The following is a 16033-nucleotide window of genomic DNA, read 5'->3' on the forward strand; positions in this document are numbered from 1 at the left end:
TCCTCTCTATTCTTGGCTGTGAACATTACTTGGTCGTGTACCTGCAACTTACCACAGATTATAAATTTATAATTCCTTGCTATGAAGAGACAAGCGCTACCATTGCTGGCAACATCAGTGATGAGGAATTAACAGTTCTCTTAAGCATTGTAATACCCCTTCACTGATGTCACTCAATGAAGATAATTCCTAACTGACATCACTGAGATAATTTCCTAACTGACATCACTGAGAGAGAACACTAAAAAAATATTATTGACGTGTTAAATTTATACAGTGAACATTTGAAAGTAAAAATTATAGGTTAGGTAAATCAGTAATGTTTACCTCAGCCAATAATACATACAGTATATAAATATGATTACTATTAAGAACATTAGTTATCTTTAAGTTTTTAGGGATTTTATGCTAAATCATCTTTCAAGAATACCGATCTTTCTTTGTTCTGTTCCCTAAGCAGCTCTCATAGTAATTCATGTGTAATACTAAAGTGAATACCTGATGTTACTAAAAATAATAACTCTATGTTCTTTAATTGTGTAGTATTAACAAAGAAGATTATATTACCCATAAACTTACCACTCTTCTAGTCTAATTGATACTTTGAAGGAAGATGGATTTAACTAATTATTGTGACTATAAAGTACTCTCTTTTACATTGTGGATTTCTATTTCTGTGCTATCATCTGTCTATAGGTAGCATATTTTTACTTAATAATTTGTCGAATGCTACTTTTTTCTCAAACTCATTGTTGGAGTACATATGAGTTAGATTCTGATTTGCTATAATCTAAAATCTCCAAAGATGAGAAGGAAGTTTGGGACTATTTACATAACACTACGATAGAACAAAAACAATTACTAGAAGAATGATGAACAGAAAGGAAAAAAGTAACACGTATTCAAGTTTTTAATGAATGTGACAAAAAATGGCATGGTCCGGAAAGAGCCAATAATATTTTAGTTGTTCTTTTATTACAGTTACAAATTATATTTAACCAATTGATATCAATATAAAGAAAAGATGACTGATAACTCATGATTACTAATCCTCAAAAGGAGTTAGGGGAAGAGAGTTTGGTGCCACCTATGCCATCGGAAATTACTCTCAGTTGTTCTCTTTTTACAGAATTAATCTTGAAATTTTCACTAGGCTGAGAATCATTTATGGCCCTCTCTATTCTCAGCTGACTTGATTTGCAGCAAACTGGTTAAGGCAACAGGAGGTTTTGGCATTGATTAGTGTGGTTTGACTCCCCTAGAATATTAATAGCTATTGAAGATCTCCTAAGTAGCAACAAACAAAAGAGACATGATTCTTGTTCTTGTGAAGCCCACATTCTACTGGAGAGATAGATAATTTACAAATAAATTAGACAAATAAATAAGCAAGATAACATCAGATAGATAGATGCTCTGAAATGGAGGGACAATATAATAACGAATGAGGTGGGGTTGAAGGTGGTTGCTATTTCAGATGGGGATCAGGAAAAGTTTCTTTGAGGAAGTGGCATTTGAGCTAAACCGGAATGAAGAAGGAAAACCAGTAATGCAAGTTTCTAGGTATCCCAGATTCCTTGAGGTTCTGCATCTGTAAAATAAGGCACAGGGCTGCTTTGATGATGAAATGTGTGAATGAATCGAAAGCACTTAAAGCTGATGTATTAAGCATGTGAAGTCATCTTTCTGGCTGGCTGTCCTTAAGATATCAAAACCTAAAGCAGAGTTAGATTTTAATCATGTGAACAGCAAAGTAAGTTACCAAATTACCTCATATATTTGAGATTAAACTTATTCTCTATACAGCTGAAACTTATTGGATTTCGTTAACCAATGTCACCATAAAAAAAAAATTAAAAAAATAAACCTAAAAAAATAAAAATAAGTAAACTTATTCTCTAATTTCTAAATATCATTTCACAATTGGATCCAGCCTTCTACCTAATGATCTGTAAAGATGGTTCTTGTCCCTCTATCCATCTACCTCTGGGTTAGCTGGACAAATAACATGATAATGTTTAGATGGCCAAATCCACATTTAATATATCTGAAGATTTAGCATTAACATAATACTCTGTATTTTAACATATTTTAAACTTAGTAATTTAAACAGAGTCCCCAAGGCTGTGGCCTTGTCTTGTTGATGCCACTAGTTAGGTTACACAGCTAATTCCATCAGAGCCACTGAACCAAGTGTTAGTGTGTGTGAAGAGTCCATGAGTCAATTGCCAGCACAGAATTCTTCCTGACATAGGAGGGCAAATGATCTCAACTTTTGAGTGCAAACAGTGCAAATTTCTAGTTGAATGGTTCCTGACAGTAGTGTCCTCTGAAACATAATGGTTGGCCAGGAGCCAGTGATTATGCCACCATACAAATCACTGTGCATCTGATGCCAGAACGCCTCTGTGCAATGGTAATAACAAGACTTTTCAGTCCTGGTGTTCCGCAAGATGTTGCATTGGCTCTTTTATTCTTTATCAGACCCTGGAATTCAAGATTTTATTTAGATCATTTTCAGGAAATAAGTGTTGGTAGAGGGAGAGGAAAAGAGAAGAGAGGAGATTTTTAGTGCAGTTTAAGAAATAACTTCACTATTTTATGATTCCTATCAGGACAAAATCAGCCTATGTTTTGAAATCCAGTTTTATTAATTGTTTAATAGATATTTTCACTTTAAATCTCCTGTTTAATTATAGAACTAAAACAGCTTGGTTCAAACTGTTAGCTAATGATCCATATATCATTTTAGTAATTGCTAGCTTCTTTCGGAAATGCGTTTGTTTTATAAGAATTATAGACTTTCAAGTGTGAAAACAGGAAATTTTTTAAGATTAATAAATTAGAACACACATTTTTTTCAAATGTTATTTTACTGTAACGTATTTTAAACTTAAAATAGTAGAACATTCTTAAGATATTATAAACTTTCGTTTTAATTTGCCTTTAATTTTGTTTAGGGTTAAAAGTAGATGTATCATACTGTATAAATGCAATTGGCGATGTAAATGAAATCTAAGTTATGCAGTGTTTTATTCAAAAGGAAATATGCACCGGTTAAAATATTTAGCCAAATTGCATCTCTAACTTTGCAACTGTCTGCTGATTTTAAATTCCAGCTTTTTCTGGAAATAACTCTTCAGAGCATTTTCACATTAAACAAGTAGATCTAAGCATCTTATTTGATAGAAATAGTAATTGTTCAAGAGGAATACACAGTACCCTAAATATTACTCATAACAAGCAATATGTAAAAACATTAAAGGAAATATTTTTCCCAATGAAGCTAAGTTGCCAGTGTTTCTTCCTTTTGGTTATTTTTCATGTAGTAAAACATTTTCTTTTCTTATTAGCTAGATATAGGTATTAGCCTCTTATAAAAATTGTTGTTTCTTTCAACTATGGTCAGCAAATCCAAAAAAAAAAAAAAGACAACTGAAAAGGTTTCTTGTGGTTTAAAAATGCCTTCCAAATATTCATTAAACATTTAAGTGAGTAAATTTGTAGAATATGTTTCTGACATTGGCACTGGTTCTGTGGTATTTCTCTGATCAGATGGAAATGCTGTGTGTTATGCAGAGTGCATTCAGTTCATTCATGCATAAACAATATCATTTTCATAAATTAAAACCTCCCCTGCAGAAGGAACATCTGTGCTTCCCTTTGAATAAAAGATGGTGGCATGTGAGTTACTCCTTAACTCACTGAAAGAATCTTTATGATTTAGAATGAAGTTATACAGGCAAATGGAAAATTAAAAAATAAAAATAAAAAAAATAAAAAACTGGCAGTCTTCATTTCTACCTTACAAAAAACAAAACAAAACAAAACAAAACAAAAAAACCCCACAGTATAGATTTGGCTGCTTGATGTCTTAAAAGCTGGATTCTTTTAATTCTTAAAATGTCATTCTCTTATTATTTCTTCTGTTCACTACAGCAACAGTGTTTAGTTTACATGAAGATGTCTAATTTTAACTACGGGTGAAATTGAGCTGCTGAACAGATCATATCAGATCTGAATGTTCACTTCGTGGTCTCCTAGGCTGAGAGGATGGCAGTGTTCTGATACCATATCAATACATATCTCTTAAAGTAAGAACAGCGAGAGCAATCTTGGATGGAGGAAGCAACAGCTTGATTCCAAAACAACTCTGATTCACTTGGAATGAGATTATTGCATTTTGGATAAAATTGGAACTAACTTAAAGCATTTCTGTCATGTGATGAAGGCTGATGGAAAACATGCTAAAATAATATATTTTAAATTGCACTCAAACATTCTCTTAATGTTGAAATATTCCTTACTGCTACTGTCACAGCTTGACGTAGCCCCATTGGCAATGTTATTAGTATGGCTAATTGTTCCCATCCATTATATTACTCACATTTTTTTTGGAGCAGCTTGCTAAATGAGGTCAGCTTTCTGGAACCCCTAAATCACCAATGAGAAGGAGATTAAAGGAACAAGCTTGGGAAGAGAGGTAGTCGTCCAATGTGGCATCCAAATCAGAAGAACAATGGAGTTACTAATGACAATAATCAGAGCTCCACAGTAGAGCCAGGGCACAAGTGCCAAAATGTTATTCCCTAGGAATCTTTCCTGTCAGTCAACAAACACATCCAGAGGAAGAGAAATGCCAAACTTTTTTTTAGTGGACTTAACAGTGGACAGAATCATCTGTAAGTTTTTCCAGTGAGTTTTGTTTATGAAACAACACGATAGTGCTCCAAAGGGGAGGAGGAAAACAATTATACCTTCCCAAAATATATTGTAGTACAAATAGTATGTTCTTGAGTACAGGCAATTTACTACTTTTTTTTTCTTGGAAAAGTTATTAAAATCATCACAAGATGTTTATAGAACAATTATAAAATGCCACGCCTCAGATTCTTTAAATAATTAAATCATTTTCTCCTGCCATTTTTCTAGAGGTATGTGTTTCTTTTGAAGATAATGTTGGTTTGCAATAGAGAACATTGAGCTCAGGAAAATGTACAGATAACAAAGCATCAAGAAAATGATAAATTTTTAATACATATTTTTGAATATGTAGGCAAACTAAACTAGGGTACTTGTTTGTGTCTTACTTGTTAATAATTAACTAAATCACCCTTTTTAAAAAAAATGGAAGAAAACAAATAATATAATAATTTAGAATTACTAAAAAGCTAAAGGTGAAGATATTTAAAGCAAAGAAAAACAAAAACACAACTGTTTGTCTCTCCACAACCCTTAACCCCAACACACACACACATATACACACACACACACCCTCATTCATATTCCAAGTAATGAAATATCAGTTAGGTCCATTCATTATCTACAAATTGTTCCCTTAGCAAGATAAACAGACTAAAGAGTATGCTAAAGTAAACTTTTCTCTTTAATTTTCTTCTACAAATAGTGTTTAGTATTTTTTTAACTCAGCAAATAAAACAACTATTACACTTAGGAATTATTTATACTAAAAAAAAATCACTTTAAGAAGAAATGCAAAATTGCTTAAGATTTTTAATACTATTTTATTGCAACTGAATGAGTGTTTTTCTAAATTGTGCATTACACCATAATATACAGGATTACAAACAAAATTACAGTACAGATCGATTCCAGTGGTACCAGTATCACATCTCAAACAGCACTTATTCCGAACTGCATTTTACATGCAATAGCTATTGTTCTAATTATGAATTAAATGGTTTGAATTTATTTAAGCTACTGTACTAATTGACTACAATAGGTATAAATCCCAACATTAACAACCTGATTAGATTTAGGCTCAGATTCATTACATGAATATATGACAAACCACCATTTGTGTGACTATGTATAAAATCATGCGTTTACATTTTCTGGAAACATCAATATCTTCAGATTCTCTGTAAAATCATGGAATGCAAAGGAGTAAAAGACTAAAAATAAACAGTGCAAATTGTATGTGATAGTCAAGCAGCTTTTGATTTAAAGAAGGGTATGTTGGCATTTGTTTATAATATGTATATACAAGCTTGTGCAAGTAATGGATTGATATGTTTTGATAGGGAATACATCTCTTGTCTTTTTTTTCTTTCATCCTCTTGACAGTTATGGAACTGGTTTTCATTTTAAGGAAAGAGAAAGACTTTAAAGTGAAATGAATTGCTCAAATTGTGCAATTTTTTTTAACAATTAGGAAAGAAGTGCTAAGGCAACACAATAACTTTCTAAGCACTTTTCTGCTGGTTTAAATTAGTTAAATTATTTTGTATAAATTAGATATAATTCTACTTTTCTGATATGTATAAAAATTGATGAAGCTGCATGGTTTTAAAATAGGAAATCCACATTATAAAAAGTCATTAAAAATTCTGTACAAAATCACAACAAAATAATTCAGCATGGGAAAGGTAACAAGTAGTAAAATGCTGGTTGAAAAATATATATTTATATATATTTCAATTGGCCCATTACTAGTTTAAAAATTGCATAGATCCTAATTATTGCTTGTAATTTTGTTATCCCCATCAGATAATTAATATGATCTGAATACAGCTACACCAAATTTGTGGTGCATTTTTTTAACTTTATTGTATTACTTTTTTTTTTAAAATAGAAGAGCTATAGAAAATAATACATAAGGTGAACAGGAACTTTGATCCCCTGTTTCTTCCAAAGGCAGTAACAACAATAAATACATATATCACTTGAAGCTTGGAGTATTTGCACTTTGCAGCAGTAGTACCCAAAGGGCTGCCTTTTGTAAACACGACAGTCACTGTAAGTACAGTGGGTTTGTTTCCCGGGGATGGTGAAACTGACGGGCCTCTAATCGTGAAAGATGGCATTGAGTTGGGCACTCATGACTCGCTCATGATGTGAATGGCTATCGAAGGACATAATATTGTCTATAGGGATCTCGCAGCGAGGGGCAGCGGCTCCCGAGAAGATCGATCCGTGACTTTGGGCCCCAGCCAGAGTCGCTGCGGGATAGTGCATGGTAAAGGCATAATTTTTCTCAAACTCGGTGGATGGTTCGTGTTTGAAAGAGAAGTTGCCGTTGATGCTGAGCGGCGGGCTGAGGGGTCCGTCAAAGGAAGGGCTGGTGCAATCAGTCAGGGGGCTTTCAAAGAAGGGCTCTAGCGCCGCGCTGTAGGCGTGAGGCGGCGGCTTTACGTGGAAGACGTGAGAGCTGTCCATGGTACCGTACGGAGGGCTGGGCAAACCCGGAGACTGGTAGGAGTAGGAGTGAACAGGGAAGGAAGCGCTGGCCGCCGGCAGGTGCGGGGGCATGTCCTGGTTCTGCTCCGGCAGGAAAGTTCGAGGATTGAGCTGCAGACAGCCCGCAACCAAGTTGGTGGTGGGCTGAGATAAGCCCTTGCAGAGCGTCTGTACGAAGGAAACCAGATCAGGGCTTTTGCCCGAACGCAGGATCTCCGACAGAGCCCAGATGTAGTTCTTGGCCAAACGCAGCGTCTCAATTTTGGACAGCTTCTGAGTCTTGGAGTAGCAGGGCACCACCTTGCGCAGGTTGTCCAGCGCCGCGTTCAGCCCGTGCATGCGGTTCCGCTCCCGGGCGTTGGCCTTCATGCGCCTCAGCTTAAAACGCTCCAGGCGCGCCTTGGTCATCTTCTTCTTTTTGGGGCCGCGTCTCTTGGGCTTCTGATCATCGTCCTCCTCTTCCTCCTCCTCTTCCTCCTCCAGATCCTCGTCTTCGTCCCCCTCTTCTCCGTTCCTCAGTGAGTCTTCTTCAGCGTTCATAGTTTCCAGGTCGTCTTCCTTCTTTTCTGCCTCGTGTTCCTCGTCCTGAGAACTGAGACACTCGTCTGTCCAGCTTGGAGGCCCCTGGGGTTGAGGCTCGCTCATCAGCCCGCTCTCGGTGTATGATTTGGTCATGTTTCGGTTTCCTACAAGCATCGGGGGAGAGAGGAAAACAGAAAGGAGAAAAACGCTGCATTCAAAAACTACACGTGCCCTCAGTTCCCACTTTCTAACCCTGTAGACGTGCACCTGAAGAGAAGTACCAGCTCATTACAAAATGGATGCCTCTAAGGAAAAGTTAAATGCAGTGTTTTATAATGACGTGTGCGTGCCCCGCTGGTACGTAGGAAACAGGACAGAGTTGGGGGTGCGAGAGAGTGACTGTGTCTACCTACACTCATGTATGTAGGTTTCCCAGTGACTAACTTAAGTGTGTTTATGGTGGCCACCCTGTAGGATAATATATATGAAAATGAGTGTACATTTTTCTGACTTCATGCTTATCTGCAAGAGTTCAAAGTCACTCACAACTCCACAAAAATAATGAGTTTGAAAATTGCAATCCTGTTCCCATCTCTGTCCTGGCTTCTCAGTGCTTAGCGATTAAAGTTGAAGAGCCATTACGTAATTTACCAACGCTGGCGGTGATTTTTAAGAAGATTATACTAACCGGAGATTGAAGAGCAAATGCATGATGGAGGAAAAGTACTTTCCACTAAATTATTTCATCATCAACGAAACGTTTGGCAACAAAAGTGTGCAGGGATCTTCCATCCCACCCTCGCCTTCCTTTTATCGCCTTCCACCCCTGGTCCTTTGCTGAATTTCCACCTTGTTTAAAAGCGCTGGCCAGGACTGGGGGCACTGCGCCGCGCTCTCTTCCACGCGCCGGGGATCAGGTGCGGAAGGCTCCTCTCTAATAAACAGCCCATTGAAAAGGCCACCCGCTCTTTATTGGGGCTTTTCAAAGTTCGCCTCAAACCTCCCTTTAAAAGAGTAATTATAATGGTCAGCAATTGGCAACGGCGAAGTTGACGCTTCTAATAAGGGAAATAAAAAACCTTTAGTGAGACAACTGGATTTCTGGCTCCTGCGGTGGTTGCTGGGGACTTGGTCGCCTCTGGAGCTGTAACAGGTAGCAAGAGTGGGTCACTCTCCCTTTCTTCCTTTTCTCCACCCCCACTCCCACTAAACTATCTCTCAACCCGATTTATTTTACAGTGTGTTTATACTCAAGGTATCAATGTCCCTTTAATTCACTGAAAAATTAACTTGGCACTTCCAATGTGCATAACATGCACGCACAGAAAATAAATTATGGTAACAAGGGCTTTTTTATTTTTTATTTTCTGGAAGAATCGAGAAAGTGAAGTGGTTGTTTTCAAGACTTTGAAATCACCACTAACAAATATCACAGAGTTATTGTGCATTATTTAAAAATCCAAAGATGCTTCTATACTCCTCCAAAACAAACAAAAATTAAAACAATTTAAACGATTAGAAAGCCTATAGTAGGTATTTGAGTGATACGAGTCGAAGTATGTGCATTCTTGCCTGTAATTATAGGGAATGCCCGTCTCAACACACACACACACGCGCGCACACGTACACACACTCACAAACGCACACCTACAGAATATGTAGGGATATCGGGTCTTCGATTACTGCTTTTATTCCCGAGGAAAAATGAAAGGATTGTAATTACCTGTAGTTGTTAGTAGGTCCTGAGCAGTGATAGTCTCATAACCCTGGGGCCTCCTGACACCGTGCCTTCTGAGTGAGACGAATTCCTCGTGTACCCGCAGCGCGGGCGCTCAGGTTATATAGCCGAGTTGGTGATGCTGAGCGCGGGCGGGGCCGAGAGCGGAGCGACAAGCAGGTCCCTGCACCCGGCGCCTGCGCACGCGTCCAGGCTGTGCGCTCTCTTCCGCCTCCCCCCTCTTTTCTGCCCCTACAGCCTTGCTCCTCTCCCACCCTCCTCCAACTCAAGCTACCCTCTCCCCCACCCCAAGCCCCCGCCCCTTCTCCATCCTCCCCGGCATGCGCCATATGGTCCTCCCAGTCCGGCCAAGAGCCGGGTACCACGTGACCTGCCCATTTGTATGCCGCGGAGCGCTCCATTCCGGCCCCTTTGTGGCCAGAAGAAAGTGGCCCATCTGTCGCCAGTTAGAGACTCCGCGGACCTGTTTTTACCCGCAGGAGAGATTAACCCTTTCAGGCGGCAGAATGGAAAGGGGGCGTTGGGGGAAGTGGGTAGAGGGAAGGGATTTGAGGGAAAGAAGCGGGAAAACTAACATTGATTGGGTTTAGATCAGAGTGAGAAGCCAGCGTCCGCGCGGGAAGTAGGGCAGAGGTCAAAGAGGCAGAAACGCGGAGTCTGGGGCAAACAGTGAAGCGTACTGATTCCTTTCGATTCCTCGCCCAGGCACTGCCCTTTTGGGCACCAGGACTCTCTGAGGTGCCCATTTCTTGGTTTCCACTTCTTGGCGGACGCTTGGCTTATTGGCGCCAAGGGGTGGTTCGCCTAATCTCCATCAGCCCCTTAAGCAAACGTATGCGACATATAAAACGATTTCATCTGTAAACGCAGCTTCGAGACTAGTCCTCTAACCCACTTAACTCCCAGCCCCTCCGGTATAGAAATTTGTACCTGTCATTTTACCCCACCTGGTGTGCCCTGACTGTCAGCTACCTCTGTCCCCGGACACCCCTTACTATGCCAGGCCACCCTTCCCCCAGAGGTCCTTGTCCTCAGAGAGAGCTAGTCCTTTCGCTCAGGCTTTCGTTCAGTTGGCCTCTGAGCCCTCTTGCGTGAAAGCTGGGGGATTTCTCTGACGCTTGGATTCTGCCTTTTAACTAAGGCCATTGTATTGTTGAAAAGGGTGCTCTCACCTAGACGTTCCAGGTTCCCTGCCACAGGCTTCCTGAGTCTTCATTCTTGATCCCGTTAATAAGTACTTGGTTCAGACAAGACTGCTCAAAACAAGGATGTAAAGAGCCTGTGCTAAATGGGTCTGTTTCACTGCTCTCTACAGAAAGACCATTACTACAACTCTGGGGAGGGCTGATGGCCATGACCCTCCAGATCTCAAGGACTGACTTGACAGGACCTCCACCATGCAGTCCCTCAAAGACCACAGAACTTCCCGACTAATTTGTGTTTAAATGTTGATTCTTTACTCACTCATTCCCACCAAGGCATGTTACAGAATGATACATTAATAAAAGAAGTTGTCCTGATCCCTTCCCTGTCCACTTCTTTTTCAGCTTCACATCTAATCTTCTGTTAACTAACCCTTTATCCCCCTCCCAGACCCGTAGCCCCTTGCAATGAATGCATTGAACTTGGATGCTTATTTAAAGGCAATCGCTCTAAAAGCCCCTTTAGTTTGCAAACAGTGTCAGGGTTCAGCGGCTGGAGCTGGGTGCATCTGGGAACCAGAGGCAGGATGCGGGAGAGAGAAAGAGAGTACTAACGAGATCGCTGGTGTCTGGAAGGCGGTTGATGGAGCCTCCCCCAATCCAGAGCTAAATTGAAAGCGGAATAAAGGGGTGTTCGACTCCAGCCGTTGCCCAAAGCGTGGGCTGAAATGGGCTGAGTTGCCCGAGCAAACTGTATGGAGTTTGCCTTCCTGAGTTCGTTGTGGGTGTATAAAGAGTACAAGAAGATAAAAGAAGTCACCCAAGAGCCTAGTACCGTATTTTCCCCTGTACCGTCTGTATCTTTAGTGGTGGGTTAAAACTTGAGGGGCATTGGGTTAATAGCCTGCAGAGGCCGGTTCACAACTCGGCTGTCCTAGGACATTTGAGTCAGGGTAGGACAAAGTGCTGCCTGCTCTCCCAGCAGCTGCCCCAAGGGGGGCGGGGCGCGGAGGGGGAGATGTGGAACTCGTGCCCTGGCTCTCATTTCTCAATTTTAGGGGAGAGGAGCTTCCAAGGAGAAATTGGGAGTGGAGTGGAAGCGGGCTCCACTTGCCTCGGAGGCCCAAGGGTGGCTTAGTGGACACACTCCACTGCCAGAAGAAACTTCCCGTTTGCAATATCCTGGAATACAGGAAAGTCTTGGTGGATCCAGATGTTCCCGGGCTGGGAAGGAAACCTGGTGTTTCATCAGTCGAGACTCTAAATGTGGAAAGTGCGGGAATTATACCGTCCTGATAACTTTACCCTAATCCCAATTCCCAAGGCCTGCGGAATTGTGCAGAGAAAAGGCCACTCCGGGATGTTCCAGAAACCTGGCGAGGTTCGGTCTCCCAACCGGCGGCGCTCAGGTGCCTACCCGCCTCCGCGTGGGGAACGTCTACCACCCAACACTGGCCTCGAGGCCCGCCGGACCCGTGGGAAGCTGCAGCCAGGTAGTCAGGCCCGAAAGGAAGGAGACCAGATAAGATTTAAATTGAGGTGCCTTTTGTTGGGAGGCGAGAGGGCGAAACAATGGGACTAGTGGACAGTGGCGGCCGGAATGCTGGGAGAGGACAGCTCCAGAGCTGCGGGTCTCAGTATCCAGGCCGGTCGCCGCGGCCTCGCCCCGCCTCCTTATATTCTTCACTCTTTTTGAACTTTGTTTCGACGGTTGCACACTCTCCCCCCTCCCGATCCCCTAAATTCTCTCCCTCTTCCTCTGCCCCCGCTGCCCGTTATTGGTCCCAGTTCTCCAGCTCGGGTCCCCACTGGGCGCTGCAGGCTGCTGAGCGGCACGCGAACCGCACGCGCGGGCAACAAAAGCCGCTTTCATGACTCACTGCCCTCGAGCAATGCCCCAAATCTGTCGCCCCCCGGGTCCCCGCTCCGAGCACGCGGCGCGGGCTGGGCGGTCGCGGCCGTTAGAGCGGCAGCCGGAGTGCTGGCGGGAAGGGGGGCGGTAGGAAGCGTGTGGCCGGGGGTTAGAGGAGAGTCTGACAGGGAAAAATGGGGTAAGTGAGCGCAAAGCAGCAGCGTGTGTGGTGGGGATAATGAAGAGGGGATGGAGGCGCGTGGCCAGGACGTATGAGGTGGGAAGCGTGTAGCTGGCGGGGGAGCGGGGGTGCGACGCATTCACAGGACCAAGATAAAGAGCGGGGGCCGGGCCTGCGTCCCCGGCGGTGACCTGTTTCTCGGAGAAACAGATGCTCACTCTTGCAAAGGGAGGTTTGCGTTTAATGAAAGAATCAAGTGTAGCCAGGGCTGTCCACAGGCCTCGAGCGGCTCCCGGGTCCTCTCTCCGCCTCTCCCAGGAGGGGGGTGTCCTGGATTGGGTTTATTTCAGTGGTGGGACGTAGGGGGTGTGCTGAGGAGTGGGAGAAACCGTAGGGCGTCGGGGCCACAAGAGCCAAGAGCAGAGAACTGTAGGTCCCTCAGAGCCCTGCAGCTCAGAGGCCCTTGGGAGGCCTGAGGGATGGGGGTGGGGGGAATGTTGCTGGTTCCTCCCAGATGGGGTGCCTCGCGGGGTTTGAGCCTCCGCCTCCAGCCAGATCACTGGGAGTCCGCATCCTAGCCAAAGGCTGGAGTGCTGGTCCTCGACAGGCAGGCAGCAGGGGGAGAGCCGAAAGCAAGAGAGAAGCTATTAAAATGCTTCACCGTCGCCCGGAGCGAAAAATCCGTCCTCTCCAAATCTCCTGGGCTTGAGGCATAATCTTAATTAAGATAATTGATTCATATTGCACCTGCGAGAACAGAAAAAAAAATTGATTCCAACCCCCAACCCCACAAATCGCTCAGAGCTATTGGATGGAGCACGAAGCGGCTGTGATTTGGGGAGTGATTTAGTACCGGGCTTCCCCAGCTCCGCCTGCCTGGGCTCTTTTATTTATTATTTACGTCCCCTGGTCCCGCTGGGACCTGGGTGGCGCCCCTCATGGCGCCTACAGGACTCGGAGGGACTTCGTCTCTGATCCGGGTCAGGAGTGGGAGAGCTTTCCTTAAACCATTCAACACGCATATCAGCAACGTAAAATCAACGCAGCTCGTAGTATTGGCAGGTGCAGGTCACTTATATGATTGCCTAAGGCTTCGTGCGTCAGATGGGCTGTGTGTGACTGTGACTGTGCATAAGTGTACAAATGTGTGTGAATCTGAGTGTGTGTATGGGTGTGTGTATATGAATATATGAATATATGAATGTGTTTAAAATTTGTTACGGTGAGTGTGGGCGAGTGTGAGTTATGTGAGTGCAAGTGTGTGTAGGTGTGAGTGTGTTTGTGGGAGCTCCTGCTCTCAGATGAGGAGCCTAAACGGAGGACGCACACCTGTTTCTCTGGGAATGAGGAACAGTTTGCAGTCTAAAGGGGACCGCGGGGCTAGGTAACTGACAAGTACCCAGTGTTTGCCAACCTTTGCCTTAGAAGGCAACAAACAAAAGTCTTCTGTAGCTGGGTGTAGCTACGGGTGTGGAGAGAAGAGGCACACCGACAGCGCCTGGACATCCCCTGAACAACGGGGGCTGTAGGAGTTGGGGGAGAAGATCTGGCAACTTCCTGAAGGCGAGAAGCCCTGAAAGCCAGGTTTAGAGCCCCAGGCAGTTTGTAGGAGAAATGGCTTCCTCAAGGTATCAGCACCTTGGACAATTCCCTGGCCTTGGAATTCTAAGTATTATGATTCAAAACACCACCCTCTTTCCAGTAGTTTTCGCTTTTTCCTGTTGGCCTTCTTTCGCAAAATGACTGACAACCACATGTGAACTTTTAATCAGAGAGCCCTGTAAATCTGTATTTGGTTAGCCATCTTCTTTTCAGAATAAGTTTCCTGGAAACCTAGATATCCAGGGTTAGCAGTGGGGGAAGGGCTTAAACTATAATTGGAGCTAGTGAGTTTGAAACAAAGTGATATATTGAATAACTTTCAGAAAAATAGTCATTCTTTTAATATTTGCACTTATTTGCCACACAGCTTCAAGACAAAAATGAACTCTTTGCTGTACACAGAAATAATAAAGTATTTATACATGTTTTTTATTTTGCTTTTGTTTCATGGAGTGTACATTTTATTGATAATATAAATATTTTTTTATCACCATCATCTTATCAACTCTCTAGTTATTTCATATTACAAATAATTTCTATTAAATTAATGGGGAACAAATGAACTAAAGTTAAATGGAATATTTGCTCAAATATGGGGAGCCACACAATTATCTAAATCATACTAGATTTAAAATATTACATCTTAATAGATATGACATCCAAAATATATTGGAAAAAGTCCACTTGAGATGTGACTCTGAGAAGAACAAGAACCTTTGGTAATTTAAACATCTTAGAACCCCCCCCACACCATTTATTGATCTAATTTTCAAACATCGTTATTAGAATCTCTACTAATTTTATTCAGACTTTGCTGTAATAGAAAATATAATCTTTTTATTCAAGCATTCACCCCTACAGTCTCACCTTCTTTAAATAAAATGTTTTCTTTCCTCTTTAATAAATACATTTTCACATGAATTAAATATTGATAATTTGACCTTTTATGTCTTTAACTAATCAAAGGGGGAAATTTCAAATATAGATCTTGGAATTTGGCCCTGGTGGGTCTTTCCACTTGAATAGGCACTGAGATTAAAGGAGTCAAACTTCCTCTTTCACTGCTTTCTCCTTGTACTAATTGCTTATGCAAAAAATGCAGATTTGTATTAATTAGTAACTCCACTGATTAGTTCTGTGGTATTTTCACATAATAAATCATGCTGCAGACATGAATTTTGGCACATCACCCAGTAGTGGCTCAGGCTGCAATACAAATTTCATATTAAAATAAAATCTCTGACTAAATCTACCTTTCCAATGCAGGTACCATGAGCAGCCACCTGCTGAGAGCACCTGCCATGGGGAATTACTCTCACTCAGTGACAAGCCACTTTTGGGGCCCAACCAAGACAATCTGATTAGGTTAGACTTTAATAATAAATAAACAAATAAATAAGCCCATACACACATAGCTAAATGACACAAACATGCTAAGCTCTAGGTATTTCGCACACAATGATGTTATAACGGAGGATCTATTTGTAAAGGGACTAGCTGTTTAAAAACAACTTCCCAGGTTATGAAATCTTTCCTCTTTTGTGAGCTGGAGAGTCTTTCACCACATCTACTCATTGACTTGTCTTTTCCCCAGGTAAGCAAGCTAGATCTGGAAGGAAAAAAGGGACCAAAAAAACACCAGGGGGAAGAGTTTAAGTACCAAGAGCCATCTCCAAGGGAATTGGCCACCCCGTCCATCCTAGCATATGGTAAGAAGCTGTGAGATCAGGCTGCCTGATGTAAGGCGAATTCTCCCTTCCCCATTGATAACTATAAGAGCTTCTACACAGCTCTTT

The 16033-nt window shown here is 42.1% G+C and overlaps 1 protein-coding gene across 1 annotated transcript; it reads right to left on the reverse strand.

Moving 5' to 3' along the window:
- Positions 1-6383: 6383 nt before the first annotated feature.
- Positions 6384-9706, reverse strand: NEUROD1 (neuronal differentiation 1). Its single transcript, XM_039855511.1, has 2 exons — positions 9446-9706; positions 6384-7886 (listed from the first exon to the last, which is right to left on the reverse strand). Exon 2 carries the CDS (start codon positions 7873-7875, stop codon positions 6808-6810), a length of 1068 nt encoding a protein of 355 aa, XP_039711445.1. The 5' UTR covers positions 7876-7886; positions 9446-9706; the 3' UTR covers positions 6384-6807.
- Between the last annotated feature and the right edge of the window lie 6327 nt (positions 9707-16033).

The sequence above is a fragment of the Pteropus medius genome, unplaced genomic scaffold (genome assembly GCF_902729225.1).
Source record: "Pteropus medius unplaced genomic scaffold, Ma_sr-lr_union100, whole genome shotgun sequence".
Lineage (NCBI taxonomy): Eukaryota > Metazoa > Chordata > Mammalia > Chiroptera > Pteropodidae > Pteropus > Pteropus medius.